The 18,404-nt window shown below is 36.0% G+C and overlaps 1 protein-coding gene across 6 annotated transcripts in view; it reads right to left on the reverse strand.

Moving 5' to 3' along the window:
- Positions 1-18,404, reverse strand: part of ZNF148 (zinc finger protein 148) — a 130,581-nt gene that overhangs the window by 31,107 nt on the left and 81,070 nt on the right. For all 6 annotated transcript variants that reach the window (XM_027107047.1, XM_027107079.1, XM_027107072.1 and 3 more), the window contains 2 exons: positions 13,101-13,224; positions 11,826-11,909 (listed from right to left, as the gene is read on the reverse strand). In XM_027107047.1, the coding sequence (XP_026962848.1) occupies positions 11,826-11,909; positions 13,101-13,224 (208 nt within the window). The remainder of the gene's footprint in view (positions 1-11,825; positions 11,910-13,100; positions 13,225-18,404) is intronic.

The raw sequence follows: 18,404 nt of genomic DNA on the forward strand, positions 1-18,404 counted from the left end.
TGCAATGATCCTAATGGCTTCATGTCTGCCTGATTTTTAACTTGCTGCTCTGTGTGTTTCTGAACTATATGTGTATCTGTCTACCTATCCTTCCCCAAAGATTCCCAACTTCAGTCCACCCCAGATTTTTTTCCTGGTCCTGGCTTCCATCATGCTTCTGCTCGATAGTTCCTGTGATGACACTTGACTCCCATGTAACACATGAACTAAATCTAACTCACAGGGCCACCAATCTGACTCCTCACTGGTCTATTTTATCTGAACTCCTAAAGCACAGGTTGTCTGTACTACTGGTATAGTTTGTCAAACTGTGAGTCGCGTGATTCACATGTTGATCCAGTCAATAATTATACCTAAACAAGAATGAGACCACTTCAAGAGATTCCCAATTTGTTAAACTAGAAACTTGTCAAAACAAATAGTAAACATTCTTCTTTTAACTATAGACACTATAAACTAACAACACTGTATATGGATTTGAGGGGGAGGGATACTCACACAAAATACCTACAATTAATTGAAAACTATGCAATTTTCATTTTAAAGACTCTGATTCTTTATATTTCAGTTCTAAAGTATAACGTTTAAATGGAGTTACTTTTCTGGATGACTTCTCTTATCCCCCAAAACAAAATATTTTTTAAAAGTTACAGTATAGTTTTATATGTAGGTATGTATATGATTTCTTTTATATCTTCTCTGGGATGTTTTGTTAAATAGTCAAACTTTTATATGTGTTTTATGTTATATCTTTTAATGTGAATTATTAACAGTTTTGCAAAGAAAACAAAAATCTGGCTTCTGAAAGCTTTGTTAAACTGGAGAATGTCAGTCACAGCAATCTGAACTTCCCTGCTTAATCTTTCTTGGCAAGCTCTGCCCACGCCAGTGCTGTCTGGCTTCAGCAATCTGAACGCCAGGAGCTCATACTGCAGTAGCCCAACAGTTCCTTCATCTCCACAAAGAGAGTTTAACTAGGTCTGTAACATTTTCTTTTAATAAGACTTCTCCATTATGGCTAATAAACTCTAAGTTAGGGCTTCAAAGTAATGAGAGGTAAACTAATTTTTGACAATAACTGAACCATACTGAAGGAAATACAAAGTGCTGAACAAACCTAGTCAGGGGTGAATCAACATTCTCTCGGACTCCACCTCACTAGCCCAACTGGTTTAAAAAGAAAATAATAATGCTGTTATTCAGCTATTTAACATGGTTGTGAATAAAAGTCATAGTCAAGAGGAAAAGAAGATCAATGCATGTTTTCAGGCGTGAAGAATGCTAACTTAGAAGACAGATTTTTAGAAGACAGATTTTTAAAGTGTTTCTTGCTATATCTGTATCTATAGAATTGTGTATATTCAAGAACTAAAGCCTTAAAAAAGAACATTGTGGGAAAAGAAACCTAATGAATATGTATAATTCTGAATGACTTGGTTTATTTTCAAAATCCCTTTTATTTGGGAGAAAAATCATTTTATAAAAACTTACCTATATATGGAAATAATTTAGTAACATTTTACTAATGAAATAAAAAATAGATTATGAAAAGTGCTATAACTATAAAAAAAACAGCCATAATTTGCTATAACAGTTACAATATTAGAATAAGTATTCTGTGGCTTACTATTTAAAAGAATTCCGAAAATTAATATAAAATTAAAATACTGAAAACTGTACTTAAGTTCCTTACTCCTCAAACCAAAACACCCTACCCGTGGCAATAAGATGGCATTTCCTTAAAGTGGTAACAAAATGACTAGAAAAGAACATGCAACTGGAGATATGTCATTCTAACATTTATTTTACATATGCATTAAAAAATGCTACGAAAAGACACCTTAGATAAAGGTATCTGATCACATAGTAAATCTGCCAGTGACAAATGTTCAACCTTGGCTGTATACCTTACCAGTAATTCTGACCCTAACCAAAATGATCAATTAGGATTATCTTCAACCCTGGCTTCAAGTCCTCACCTTCTCTCCCATATCCCCAAAACATACTCTAAGTAAAGGATGTATAATACATTCACAAAAGATATACATCTCCCATAATTGCCAAAAATAGCAGTCCCAAGGATATCTGCATTTTGACAGTTTCAGTGCCTTAGGCTAAAGGAACAAAGCTTTAACCAGAAGTTCAGGGATCAGCCTTGGTACTCTCCCCTAAAATGGTATTTCATAGGCTAGCCCAAACAATTAAGTAATAACCTGTCCAGGCTGAGTTAAAAATTTTTTGATTTGGGAACAAAATCAAGCTAGGTTCCTGGTTTTTAAAAGCCACAGAAGATTTCTTTACTGGTAACAAGAGCAGCCAAGCAGGTAATGATTTTTAACCATGTTGCAAATGGAAAAGACAATAGGTTTGGGGGCTGGGAGACTGGAGGTGACAGTATAATGAGACCCAAAAGGATGAGGGAGGCTATAAGGAAAACAAAGCCTGTAAGAACTGGTAGTTCTTCTCACCAAACAACCTTTGAGGTTCAGTTGATAGGTGACTTATTACTTATTTGACAATTTAAAAATGGACAGGGATCAAAAACCACATTCACAGAAAGACAAGATGAAAAGGCAGAGGGCTAAGTACCAGAGGAAGGAACAACATAAAACCCCAGAAAAACAACTAAATGAAATGGAGATAGGCAATCGTCCAGAAAAAGAATTCAGAATAATGATAGTGAAGATGATCCAGGACCTTGGAAAAAGAATGGAGGCAAAGATCGAGAAGGTGCAAGAAATGTTTAACAAACCTAGAAGAATTAAAGAACAAACAGAGATGAACAACACAATAACTGAAATGAAAAATACACTAGAAGGAATCAATAGCAGAATAACAGGCAGAAGAACGGATAAGTGACCTGCAAGACAGAATGGTGGAACTCCCTGCTGTGGAACAGAAAAGAGAAAAAAGAATGAAAAGAAATGAAGACAGCCTAAGAGACCTCTGGGACAACATTAAACGCAACAACATTCGCATTACAGGGTTCCCAGAAGGAGAAGAGAGAGAGAAAGGACCCGAGAAAATATCTGAAGAGATTATAGTTGAAAACTTCCCTAACATGGGAAAGGAAAGAGCCAACCAACTCCAGGAAGCGCAGAGAGTCCCATACAGGATAAACCCAAGGAGAAACACGCCGAGACACATAGTAATCAAATTGGCAATAATTAAAGACAAAGAAAAATTATTGAAAGCAGCAAGGGACAAATAACAAATAACATACAAGGGAAGTCCCATAAGGTTAACAGCTGATTTCTCAGCAGAAACTCTACAAGCCAGAATGGAGTGGCATGATATACTTAAAGTGATGAAAGAGAAAAACCTTCAACCAAGATTACTCTACCCAGCAAGGATCTCATTCAGATTCCAAGGAGAAATCAAAAGCTTTACAGACAAGCAAAAGCTGGGAGAATTCGGCACCACCAAACCAGCTCTACAACAAATGCTAAAGGAACTTCTCTAAGTGGGAAACACAAGAGAAGAAAATGACCTACAAAAACAAATCCAAAACGATTAAGAAAATGGTTTGTTTTGTTCCTAAAAATAGGAACAAACATATTATTACCTTAAACGTGAATGAATTAAATGCTCTAACCAAAAGACACAGGCTTGCTGAATGGATACAATATGCTGTCTACAATGGACCCACTTCAGACCTAGGGACACATATAGACTGAAAGTGAGGGGATGGAAAAAGATATTCCATGCAAATGGAAATCCAAAGAAAGCTGAAGTAGAAATACTCATACAAGATAAAAGAGACTTTAAAATAAAGAATGTTACTTGTAAAGCAATTATACCCCAATAAAGATGTTAAAAAAAAATAAAATAAAATAAAACAAAATAAAGAATGTTACAAGAGAAAAGGAAGGACACTACATAATGATCAAGGGATCAATTCAAGAAGAAGATATAACAATTATAAATATATATGCACCCAACATAGGAGCACCTCAATACATAAGGCAACTACTAACAGCTCTAAAAGAGGAAATCGACAGTGACACAATAATAGTGGGGGACTTCAACACCTCACTTACACCAATGGACAGATCCTCCGAACAGAAAATTAATAAGGAAACACAAGCTTTAAATGACACAATAGACCACATAGATTTAATTGATATTTATAGGACATTCCATCCCAAAACAGCAGATTACACTTTCTTCTCAAGTGTGCACGGAACATTCTCCAGGATAGATCACATCTTGGGGCACAAATCAAGCCGCAGTAAATTTAAGAAAACTGAAATCATATAAAGCATCTTTTCTGACCACAATGCTATGAAATTAGAAATCAATTACAGGGAAAACAACGTAAAATACACAAACACATGAAGGCTAAACAATACTAAATAACCAAGAGATCACTGAAGAAATCAAAGAGGAAATCAAAAAATACCTAGAGACAGGGGCTTCCCTGGTGGCGCAGTGGTTTAGAGTCCACCTGCTAATGCAGGGGACATGGGTTTGTGCCCTGGTCTCGGAAGATCCCACATGCCGTGGAGCGGCTAGGCCCGTGAGCCATGGCCACTGAGCCTGCGAGTCCAGAGCCTGTGCTCCGCAACGGGAGAGACCACAACAGTGAGAGGCCCGCATACCGCAAAAAAAAAAAAACAACCTAGAGACAAATGACAATGAAAACACGACGATCCAAAACCTATGGGATGCAGCAAAGGAAGTTCTAAGAGGGAAGTTTATAGCAAAACCAGCCTATCTCAAGAAACAAGAAAAATCTCAAATAAACAATCTAACCTTACACCTAAAGGAACCAGAGCAAGAAGAACAAACAAAACCCAAAGTTAGCAAAAGGAAAGAAATCATAAACATCAGAGCAGAAATAAATGAAACAGAAACAAAGAAAACAATAGCAAAGATCAATAAAACTAAAAGCTGGTTCTTTGAAAAGATAAACAAAATTGATAAACCATTAGCCAGACTCATCAAGAAAAAGAGGGAGAGGACTCATATCAATAAAATTAGAAATGAAAAAGGAGCAGTTACAACAGACACCACAGAAATACAAAGCATCCTAAGAGACTACTACAAGCAACTCTATGCCAATAAAATGGACAACCTGGAAGAAATAGACAAATTCTGAGAAAGGTATAACCTTCCAAGACTGAACCAGGAAGAAATAGAAAATATGAACAGACCTATCACAAGTAATGAAATTGAAACTGTGACTAAAAAGCTTCCAACAAACAAAAGTCCAGAACCAGATGGCTTCACAGGTGAATTCTATCAAACATTTAGAGAAGAGCTAACACCCATCCTTCTCAAACTCTTCCAAAAAATTGCAGAGGAAGGAACACTCCCAAACTCATTCTATGAGGCCACCATCACCCTGATACAGACAAAGATACTACAAAGAAAGAAAATTACAGACCAATATCACTGATGAATATAGATGCAAAAATCCTCAACAAAATACTAGCAAACAGAATCCAACAACACATTAAAAGGATCATACACCATGATCAAGTGGGATTTATCCCAGGCATGCAAAGATTCTTCAATATATGCAAATCAATCAATGTGATACATCACATTAACAAACTGAAGAATAAAAACCATATGATCATCTCAACAGATGCAGAAAAAGCTTTTCACAAAATTCAACACCCATTTTGATAAAAATTCTCCAGAAAGTGGGCATAGAGGGAACCTACCTCAACATGATAAAGGCCATATATGACAAACCCACAGCAAACATCATTCTCAATGGTGAAAAACTGAAAGCATTTCCTCTAAGATCAGAAACAAGACAAGGATGTCCACTCTCACCACTCTTATTCAACAAAGTTTTGGAAGTCCTAGCCATGGCAATCAGAGAAGAAAAGGAAATAAAAGGAATACAAATTGGAAAAGAAGAAGAAAAACTGTCACTGTTTGCAGATGAAATGATAGTATACATAGAGAATCCTAAAGATGCCACCAGAAAACTACTAGAGCTAATCAATGAATTTGGTAAAGTTGCAGGGTACAAAATTAATGCACAGAAATCTCCTGCATTCCTATACACTAATGATGAAAAATCTGAAAGAGAAATTAAGGAAACACTCCCATTTACCACTGCAACAAGAAGAATAAAATACCTAGGAATATACCTACCTAGGGAGACAAAAGACCTGTTTGCAGAAAACTATAAGACACTGATAAAAGAACAGTCAACAAAACAAAGAACAATTAAAGGTGATATCAACAGATGGAGAGATATACCATGTTCTTGGATTGGAAGAATCAATATTGTGAAAATGACTTATACTACCCAAAGCAATCTATAGGTTCAATGCAATCCCTATCAAATTACCAATGGCATTTTTTACAGAACTAGAACAAAAAGGCTTAAAATTTGTATGGAGACACAAAAGACCCCGAATAGGCAAAGCAATCTTGAGAGAAAAAAACGGAGCTAGAGGAATCAGACTCCCTGACTTCAGACTATACTACAAAGCTTCAGTAATCAAGACAATATGGCTTCCACCCCTTTTAGATGTTACTAAACCCACAAGGAAGGCTAAGCCGTAACTGGCTTACTGGTAGAGCAAGAAAAACTCAAAAAGGCAAACGATATCGTTCTGCTTCTAGTCCCATTCTTCATAGTTAGTGATTTCACATTGTGTGGTCTGGAGTCGCAGAGACTTGAGCTGGAATCTTGGCTCCACCATATACTAGATTATATAAATTTCGGTAAGTTTCTTAACTTCTGTGTGCATCCTACTTCTTCTTCATCTAAAAAATGGGGATAGTAATAGCGCTTCCCTTTCAAGGTTAATGAGGACTAAATGAGACATTTAACAAAACATTTAGCACAATATCCGGTCTTAGTAAATTCTTAATAAACATTAACTACCCAATATAACCTGTTGAAATCCAAGATACCCAATGGCTTAGCATTATTATTTTTCCAAACTAATATTACAAAACTGTGACCAGCACTGTAAAAAAGAATTTACTGCTACAACTGAAAAGAAAACAGCAGAGCGCAATAAGTCAAGTATTGTTCTGAAAATCTTTTTTCAGACTCAGACACACATTCTTTCTCTCTCTCCCCACCCCCCTCAACTGAGCCTCCCACAGTTTTTCTCTGTTGCCTTCACTATGTAGTCTTCAAAAGACTGCACATCTGGCTCTTCTTCAGGGCACAAGAGCATTTTGTATAAAACTCTACAACACTTACTACACTCGGCTTGTTTATATGTGTATCTCTCCCATTAGAATGTAAATTCCAACATCACTAATTATTAGAGAAATGCAAATCAAAACTACAATGAGGTACCACCTCACACCAGTCGGAATGGTCGTCATCAAAAATCTACAAACAATAAATGCTGGCGAGGGTGTGGAGAAAAGGGAACCCTCCTATACTGCTGGTGGGAATGTAAATTGGTGTAGCCACTACGGAGAACAGTATGGAGGTTCCTTAAAAAGCTGAAAATATCAGGGTGATGGTGGCCTCGTAGGATGAGTTTGGGAGTGTTGCTCCCTCACATATACCATGTTCTTGGATTGGAAGAATCAACATTGTGAAAATGACTCTACTACCCAAAGCAATCTACAGATTCAATGCAATCCCTATCAAACTACCACTGGCATTTTTCACAGAACTAGAACAAAAAATCTTAAAATTTGTATGGAGACACAAAAGACCCTGAATAGCCAAAGCAGTCTCGAGGGGAAAAAAACGGAGCTGGAGGAATCAGACTCCCTGACTTCAGACTATACTACAAAGCTACAGTAATCAACACAGTATGGTACTGCCACAAAAACAGAAATATAGATCAATGGAACAAGATAGAAAGCCCAGAGATAAACCCACGCACATATGGTCACCTTATCTTTGATAAAGAAGGCAAGAATATACAGTGGAGAAAAGACAGCCTCTTCAATAAGTGGTGCTTGGAAAACTGGACAGGTACATGTAAAAGAATGAAATTAGAACATTCCCTAACACCATACACAAAAATAAACTTAAGGGCTTCCCTGGTGGCGCAGTGGTTGAGAGTCTGCCTGCCGATGCAGGAGACACGGGTTCGTGCCCCGGTCTGGGAAGATCCCACATGCCGCAGAGCAGCTGGGCCCATGAGTCGTGGCCGTTGAGCCTGTGCGTCTGGAGCCTGTGCTCCGCAACGGGAGAGGCCACAGCAGTGAGAGGCCCACGTACCGCAAAAAAACAAAACAAACAAAAAAAAACTCAAAATGGATTAAAGACCTAAATGTAAGGCCAGACACTATCAAACTCTTGGAGGAAAACATAGGCAGAACACCCTATGACATAAATCACAGCAAGATCCTTTTTGACCCACCTCCCAGAGAAATGGAAATAAAAAAAATAAACAAATGGAACCTAATGAAACTTAAAAGCTTTTGCACAGCAAAGGAAACCATAAACAAGACGAAAAGACAACCCTCAGAATGGGAGAAAATATCTGCAAATGAAGCAACTGACAGAGGATTAATCTCCAAAATTTACAAGCAGCTCATGCAGCTCAATATCAAAAAAACAAACAACCCAATCCAAAAATGGGCAGAAGACCTAAATAGACATTTCTCCAAAGAAGGTATACAGATTGCCAACAAACACATGAAAGGATGCTCAACATCACTAATCATCAGAGAAATGCAAATCAAAACTACAGTGACGTATCACCTCACACCAGTCAGAATGGCCATCATCAAAAAATCTACAAACAACAAATGCTGGGGAGGGTGTGGAGAAAAGGGAACCCTCTTGCACTGTTGGTGGGAATGTGAATTGATACAGCCACTATGGAGAACAGTATGGAGGTTCCTTATAAAACTAAAAATAGAACTACCATACGACCCAGCAATCCCACTACTGGGCATATACCCTGAAAAAACCATAATTCAAAAAGAGTCATGTACCAAAATGTTCATTGCAGCTCTATTTACAATAGCCAGGACATGGAAGCAACCTAAGTGTCCATCAACAGATGAAAGGATAAAGAAGATGTGGCACATATATACAATGGAATATTACTCAGCCATAAAAAGAAACGAAATGGAGTTATTTGTAGTGAGGTGGATGGACCTAGAGTCTGTCATACAGAGTGAAGTAAGTCAAAGAGAAAAACAAATACCATATGCTAACACATATATATGGAATTTAAGGGGAAAAAAAAAAAAGGACATGAAGAACCTAGGGGCAAGATGGGAATAAAGACACAGACCTACTAGAGAATGGACTTGAGGATATGGGTAGGGGGAAGGGTAAGCTGTGACAAAGTGAGAGAGTGGCATGGACATATATACACTACCAAACGTAAAATAGATACCTAGTGGGAAGCAGCCGCATAGCACAGGGAGATCAGCTCGGTGCTTTGTGACCACCTAGAGGGGTGGGATAGGGAGGGTGGGAGGAAGACGCAAGAGGGAGGGGATATGGGGATATATGTATATGTATAGCTGGTTCACTTTGTTATAAAGCAGAAACTAACACACCATTGTAAAGCAATTATACTCCAATAAAAATGTTAAAAAAAAGAAAATAGAACTACCATAAGACCCAGCAATTCCACTACTAGGTGTATACCCAGAGAAAAATCATAGTTCGAAAAGATACATGCACCCCAATGTTCACTGCAGCACTATTTACAATAGCCAGGACATGGAAGCAACCTAAATGTCCATCAACAGAAGAATGGATAAAGATGTGGTACATACATACAATGGAATATTACTCAGCCATAAAAAAGAACAAAATAATGCCATTTGCAGCAACATGGATGGACCTAGAGACTGTCATACTAAGTGAAGTAAGTCAGACACAGAAAGACAAATATCATGATATTGCTTATATGTGCAATCTAAAAAAAGGGGTACAAATGAACTTATTTACAAAAGAGAAGTAGAGTCACAGATGTAGAAAACAAACGGTTACCAGGGGATTTGGTGGGGGCGGGGTGGATAAATTGGGAGACTGGGATTGACATAAACACACTACTATATATAAAATAGATAACTAATAAACACCTACTGTATAGCACAGGGAACTCTACTCAGTACTCTGTAATGGCCTATATGGGAAAAGAATCTAAAAAAGAGTGGATATATGTATATGTATAACTGATTCACTTTGTTGTACACCTGAAACTAACACAACATTGTACATCAACTATACTCCAATAAATTTTTTTTTAAAAAAGTTAAACTCCAAGGAAACTGCCTTTTATTACCTATTTCCGGTACATGAAAAATACTGCCAGCTCAGTAAAATTTGTTGAATGAGTGATTAAATCATCAAAATCTAATAGGTATTAAAAACATACAAAACATTTAACTGTTTTCATTTATCATTATCTGATTGGGTTTTATTATTGTATAAACTTTAAATTTACCTATAAGTCACAAAAAAATCAATAAAGTTGGGACCTCCCTGGTGGTCCAGTGGTAAAGAATCCACCTTCCAATGCAGAGGACGCGGCTTTGATCCCTGATCAGGGAACTAAGATCCCACGTGCCACTGGGGCAACTAAGCGCTCATGCCACAACTAGAAAGAAGCCCCTGTGCCAAAACAAAGAGCTCACATGCCTCAACGAAGATCCCGCATGCCACAGCTAAGACCCAACACAGCCAAAAAAAAAAACAGAATATTAAAAAAAAAAACAGGACTTAAAAAAAAAAAAAAAAATACCGTTGTTCTTCCTCCCAAGTGCCTTGTATACTCCCGTCTAGAAATGGTGAAAAATGTTTACTTAAGAAACTGAAATGGGTGGTGTGCATAATGATCTTTGAAAAGTAGAACATCAAAGCATACAGATGTGCTGCACAGCTGAAGTTTTATTTAGGAGACTAGCCATGTTCATGTTTGTTAGGGGCCAATAAAGTTAAGGAAAGTTTATTAGGCAGAAAAACTTGCTTCCTCTATATGACAAACTGTCCAAAGATCCCCTTTCACAGGTACTGCAGGTACCATGAGAACACATCTAAATAACAACACTGGGCAGGTACTTGCTTGACTACTTAATATAGAGATATATAAAGAACCTTAATATTTTCAATATTCATATATTATCACCATCATTTTCAATTCTATTTAAATGTAAGAACCAAAGTTATACAAATTTACCAACTCTTTTATTCCATCACAAAAAGGCAAAATACTGGAAATAAATTCTAAAGAAACACTTTTCATCAAGCTTAGAGATGTCAAAAGTTGACAGTTTACTAAATCAAGGTTACATATAAAACTTGGTTTTACGTTCGTCAAAAAAAAAAAAAAAAGAATAAATGCAACTAAATGTTTGCTCTAAAATGAGGCTCAACTTTTAAAGGTATGGGTTCCTTTATAGTGATCTTCCAAAATATTTGTTTCTAAATCTTTAACAACTTGACTGAAAAACTGGAAGTTTACAATTTATAAGATTATAACTCTCTTGATATAGTAAGCTATATACATGAAACTGTAAGGGGGAAAAAAGTGGTATCGCTATTTTAGGACTCAGGCACTTTGCTTCATCCCCCTGGCTAATTACTGCAAATGATATTTTTACCTACTCTAAACTCGTTAAACATCTAAGGAAACAGCTATTTCACAAAAACAACTTTCCATTTGTCACTTTAAACATATTTTAAGCTATTATGAAACTCTATTTCAAAGTAATTTATTAGGCTCAGATATTAAGCCAAGTCCTACAGTTAACACTGATTTACTGAAGGAAGAAAAAAGACAAGCTGTGATAAATACTCTTAAGAAACAAAACTGACAAAAGTTGCAACAAGTTGTTGCTCCTTATTAAAAATTCTTCCCTATATTTGAAATGTTAATTTTAATGACCCTAGTAAGGGAGGCAACACTCACCAGTATGAATCTTCTCATGTCTCTGTAGCAGGTACTTCTGTATGAAACGCATGTCACATTGACTACATTGAAATGGTTTTTCACCTTAAAATAATTTCACATCCACAAATTAGTTACTGGATAAAACACAGTTTATAGTTACTATTTTTGAAGAAAGAGAAATCTTAGAAGCCCAAATTCTGGAAATTCCAAATTATCCACACAAAGTTTTTATACTATTCATTAACAGAATTTTATTTCCTCTCAATTTCCTCCCCAAGATTTAAAAATTCACATTCTCACAACCTCACAAAAATGAGATTAAATCTTTCAAGGGAAAAAGAAGTAAATAAATAAAGCAATTTAAAATAGAATTTAAAAATCACAAGGCTAGAAAGGACTCTACAGGTTACCAAGTGTGTCTTAAACATCTCTTCTTTTTATCTGGAGGAAGATCCACCCACCTTGTTCTCCCTGGCTAACCACCACTTTATGCCCTTTCACTTATTTTCTCCAGAACCTTCAGAACTTTCTAAACATCCCCTTAAAAAAAAACTAATCCTGTCTCTTCAAACGTTCCCTCTCTGTTGGAGCCTTTCCTTTCAGTAGTCTACCCTATGTCTCAAATTCTTCACCACCCACTTGTCCTTTAACCCTTATACTCTGCTTTCTGAAAAGCTTACTCATGATCTCCCTGCTATTTATTCTAATGGTTTGTTCTCAGCTCTCAGGTCTCTATCCTCTCAGAAGGTTGTGCTATGGTTGATCCTACCCTCCCTGGAATTCTCTTTGGGCTTCTGGAACACTGTATTTTATCAGTTCATCAAATCTACCTTATTACTCTGTCTCCCTACCCACCCCTTAACTCAACGTACATGTCTAGTAATCTTTCCCCAAAGATCTGTGATCAGGTCTTTAGTTCTGATCTCCACAACTTCATGTTATTTTTTTATATTTGATTCCCAAATTAATATTTCAAACTCCATCTGGACATCTTACATAGAAAAATAAATGCTGACAGGCTTTTAATAGTTCATTCTTTAACTGTTTCTCTAGCTAAAAAGAACACATTAAGCCAGATAAATATTCAATTAAGACTAATTTTGCACATCTATACTAATTGTTTTCTCATTTAAAGTTTTTCCTGCTTTCCTTCTTACATCCTGGCCTATGAAGTCTCTGATTTGAAATGCCAGGTTACCTAAAGCCTTAGAAATGAATGACATTTACAAGAAGATGAAAATAGCAAAGATAATAATTTTAATGGCCATAAGCCCACTTTAATTCAAGAAATACCTGTATGAATGAAGACATGTCTCTGTAAGTGATAGTTCGTTCTAAAGGCAGCATTGCAGTGCTCACAAACGTGAGATTTAGGGGTTTTCAAACCAAGTGATCCATCCTCATTTATTGTAAGGATCTGGTTTTAAAAAAAAAAAAAAGGCGAAACAAAAGAAAGAAATTTTTAAAACGTAATACTAATTTATAAAACAGATAATGCCTTTTAATGCAAACAATGGTCACCAGAAACTATGAAATATTTTTTCCTAAATAATCTTGAGAGGGCTATTAGAATAATGTTACCATTAATTTTAAGAAAGTACAATGTGACTCAGTATGGGTAAAAATCACTAATAAAACCTTGGAAGCTGGTTAGGTAAGATCTCAGCACTCTGTCCCCTCCTCTCCAAACCTGATGTCTAGTAGAGTCCCTAAGTGTTCTCTGCTAGGGTGAGTATAGCTTTATTTTCAATTTCAAAATATCACATATGCAGGACAAAAGTCTTACGTTTTAGACATGGCGTAAATATCAATCAAATAGCACTGGTTAAATAAATCATGGAAAATGAATACAATTTAATATCATGTGGCTGTAAAATAAAACGAGAAAGCTCTCTATATACTTACATAGAAAGAGCTCGAGGATTTATTCTTAAGAAAAAAAGCAAGGTCCAGAATCTAGTATATAATTTTGCTAATTTTGTATACAAGATAGTACATATAGCAATATATATTTGTTTGCATATGCATAAAAACTATTTGAGAAGGATATACATAAAATGTATATAACCTTGGTTGTCATGGCTGGGGAACTTGGCATATAGGAGATATGGCAGGAGGGAGGTCTTACACTGTACATACTTAAAACATTTTTCTGAACCATACAAACGCTTACTTATTACGTTCTCCTTTTTCTTTCTTCTTAAAGAAGAAAAAAAGAAAACTAACTTTTTAAGTCATCCTAGAACTGAATTTTGAGTCTGGTTCAGTTTAGGACCTCTAAGGTTATTCTAGGACTACTAAACTATTGTTAAGCATATTCCTTAATAAATGAGAGTGGGTATGGGGAACGAAGACAGGTGAAAAAAGACATCAACCTTGTCTGCCTGTGCTTCCTGTGGTCGAGAATATCTTGGGCCAGGTCTGGACAGTTCCAGAGAGAAGCTCACCTTTGGGCTTCATGTATTCCAGTTTATCAACCATTTGTCCAACATGCAACATTTAAACTGCCTCTTCTCACCAGACACATGGCAGAGTGAAAATAAATAATCCCTTTTTTCATTATTGAGGAGAGAAGAAAGATGACAAAATATGATGTGAAGATAAGAAGCAGAGAAAACTAGGAGGTAAGATCAGGAGGAATATGGCAAGTGAGAGGGAAACAGTATTGGAGGTGGGGGCATACAGAGTGGGAGCCAAGAAACTGTGTACCACACAGGGTAGAGAAATCTAGCAAACATCTTACAAAATACAAAGTCCTGTGGAAACTGATTAGGGCCTGTAAATACACAGCTATGACCCCCTTCCCAAAACCTAGAAAGAGGGAGTAAGTAAGGAAAAAGGGCTTTAATTTTTTTAAAACAATTTTTTACTTTAAATTCAGGAAGACAATTCAGCCTATACTGTATGTAAATCAACGGTATTTATTATGCAAATTATACAGGGCATGTGGGTTCTGGGCAAACTGCCAATGTGGTCAACAATGCTTCAAAGTCTATGTACCAAAGTCACAGAGGGAAACATTTGGCAGGAGAATGCAAGTGGGTGTCACAGCTTCCTGAAGAGTCAGTGAGAACAGAAAGTTTCATCTCTGGTCAGTCAGTCTAAAATTTTTTCAACCCCTCCAAGTCACAAAATAATATTCAAGTTAACAATGTGTAAAACAAACGAACAAAAAACCCACAAAATCTTTTAAAACATGATTCAAAATATTTCCAACATAAAATAAGTAACAAAAAGATGTTAAACATTTTATACGAAACAGAATAAAAACAAGATAGCACCAGGTATTTTTTCGCATATGTTGATAACAAATAAGAAGATCCAAGTGCCAAAAACATGGCAGCTCAATAGCTTTCTGTGGCATAGCAACTGCAAGGAAAGGCTTTGTAAGGAACAAATCCGGCCCAAGTTACTTAATGTGAAACGGATGTAATCCTTGACTATACAAAGCCCTTTTATGAAGAGTTAAGGAGTTCTAGGTCATTGTTTTCTGGCACTGGGGGTAATGCTGCCTTTCACTGTGGACTCAAGCCTTAATTCAAGGTGGATTTTATGGATGAAACAGCAAACACTGACTTGTGAATAAGCAGACTGAAAAATCTAGCATATTTGTAAGTTCAATGACACAAAAATCAAATTGTTGAACATTTTGTATTTAATTTTATATTAATTTTTTTCTTTTCTTAGGCCAGGGTAACACACATCTTTGTATCAATATAAAAGAAAATTATCTTGCCTCAGAAGAACACCAGTGGCTCTTCCAATTTATAATGTTTTAAATATAACCGACAGATCTTGTCTGTTTTACTCACCACTATAACCCCAGTACCCAAACGGTATCATAGTGAAACTCTATAAATGTCTGTTGATATGGCTGCCTACTACCCATACCAAACATCCTCACAGCTTACCACTCTATTCTTTGTAAAACTTGCTGCAAATTCACTAAGTAGTAACATAGTGAAATGGCTATGTAAAGAACAAAGTTCCTTGGTGGAACAGAAATGGCTCATTAATACAGGTAAAATTATCTTCCTTGGTATAGACTTGGTTTCTTTTCCTGTTCACATCCTTTCCAGATCTTTTAGTAAAATGTGATCTACCAGGTAAGTGGATTTGCCTGAGATTAGCAGGCTTACTTGCTACGAGTACCATAAAATGTTTTTGCTTTTCTTTTTCCCTTCAACATATGAGCACCATTACAACGGAAGAATTTGAAATTTCCAAGTTTAAACCCTAAGGTGCCTGCTATAATATCTCCACATGATTTGTCTTGACTCCTGTCACTGCTGCTTTTGGAGAAATATGGTACGTTATAAAGATCAAGCAACCGGGCTTCATCAAGAGTAAAGAAATTAGTAATAGTCTAAACAATACTCAGCATACTTGATTTTTTTCCTTAACTGTTTCATAAGTTTAAAACAGAATTTTTCAGTAGAATATTTCAATACCAAATGGAACTCCTCAATTAATCTTCTTTCTTAACCTCACGGTCCATTAGCAGATATATTTTTTGTTCTGAGCCAAATCTGTTCCCAGCTAGCTATCTATATACATAGCAATGCCTATGTTAAATAATATACCAATTTTCATCCAACGAAGCACTAACGTCTGCCTATTCAATTTAGAGATTTTTGACTCCTCAAGGGTCACTGCCACCAAATAACTGAAACTTGACACCCGTCAGTGAGAAAGTTTTATTCTCTTAAAAGGCAGATGTGATTTTCCCCACTCTATGTATGCTATGTACTACTGAAATTGTTAAAGCATATTTTAAACTAATGATTATAAGTTTTATCATACATTCTTAAATCAATTTCTAAACCACCAAAACCCCAAAAACAATTTGGAGGAGACAGTTTAAAATTCTCACCTATTATGAGCTGTTTTACTGCAACTGAGGGTGGGGAGTGAGATCTAAAGTTCACTTTACTCTCCAAATCCAACTAGAAATGGAAGAAGAGTGCAAGCCCAAAGACATACAACAAAATAACAAAGTAGCCCAAAGCAATAACCACCTAAACATCCTGACCATCTACTTATCGTTAATATCCCACCTCACGTTGTCACTTTCTTTCATTCTCCATGATTTTTACTGTCTCTCAGCATTTGATTTTACTTATTAACAAATTTCATTTCTAAATGGCAAGCTTTTGCCAGTGCTAGAACATGAAATTCACTATATCATAAGCATGGTATATATAACATGATATCAATAACTGATGTTCAGGAGAATGACCCTGAGCCTTAGAAAAGGTTATTTCTCTCATATTTCCTAAATATCAGGCAAAGAAGCATGTGAATTTTTTAAAAGGAAGGTTTACATCCAAATATTTTTTAAAATTAGGGTTTGAGTCTGTGGAAAAATTATTTACCCAGAATACAAAATTCCCTGGAGAAATCAGATAAATAAAATACTAATACTTTTTTTTAAACTAATTTTCTTCTTCGTTTTTCTCTTAAGTACTATTCCTTATTTCCATCCCCAGTCTTACAATCAGTTATTTACCGTAAGGCTACTCCTTCCACAATCAAGCTAACATGTAGGAGAAAGCTTGACAAATAGCTAGTATATCTATTTCTCTCCTTCTTTCATTAAATTTTCCTCATTTTAAATCACTCAATTTAGAATCTTTTTGATACTAAAATCACTAATCTTTTCTGGGAACCAGTGGTGTATAATAAATTGCTGGGAATGGATTCTCTATATAATTCATAATCTATTTGATTTGTGGGACAGGCTCTTCCTTCCTGAGTTCAGCACAACTCTGAAAAATCAATTTCTACTCAGACCACCTATAGTGTTATAACAAAAAACCCAGTTCCTTTCTTCAGTACCTGATAAGAGATCCTGGCACATAACAGGCACTCAAATTATTTGCTGAGAGAATGAAAAAGGAGATACATTTCAGAATAAGGTAATCAAAAAGCACTCTGCTCTACCTCATTCTATTACTAAAGAGTTTGAAAAGACCTATAAAGCATATATAATACTGGATTAAGGTAATATTGTTATATTTTACTGAAAAGGATTCTTAGAGTTCATCAATGTTAACTCAACAATCCTCATAAAACCCTTCTGTGGTGGAAAACGTCATCACCTAATTCACATAAGTCAATAGCAAAGTCGGGTGGTAATACCTCATTTATCCAGAAACTTTTACTATTAAGACTTGAGATTCTCAAGCCCCAACGCAGCCAAAAAAAAAAAAAAAAAAAAAAAAAAAGTGGTGCTGGGAAAACTGGACAGCTACATGTAAAAGAAGGAAATTAGAACACTCCCTAACACCATACACAAAAATAAACTCAAAATGGATTAGAGACCTAAATGTAAGGCCAGACACTATAAAACGCTTAGAGGAAAACATAGGAAGAACACTCTTTGACATAAATCACAGCAAGATCTTTTTTGATCCACCTCCTAGAGAAATGGAAATAAAAACAAAAATAAACAAATGAAACTTAAAAGCTTTTGCACAGCAAAGGAAACTACAAACAAGATGAAAAGACACTCCTCAGAATGGGAGAAAATATTTGCAAATGAATCAATGGACAAAGGATTAATTTCCAAAATATATAAACAGCTCATGCAGCTCA

Source organism: Aethalodelphis obliquidens, unplaced genomic scaffold, assembly GCF_003676395.1.
Source record: "Aethalodelphis obliquidens isolate GAN/ISIS:26980383/991018 unplaced genomic scaffold, ASM367639v1 scaffold1, whole genome shotgun sequence".
Classification (NCBI taxonomy): Eukaryota; Metazoa; Chordata; class Mammalia; order Artiodactyla; family Delphinidae; genus Aethalodelphis; species Aethalodelphis obliquidens.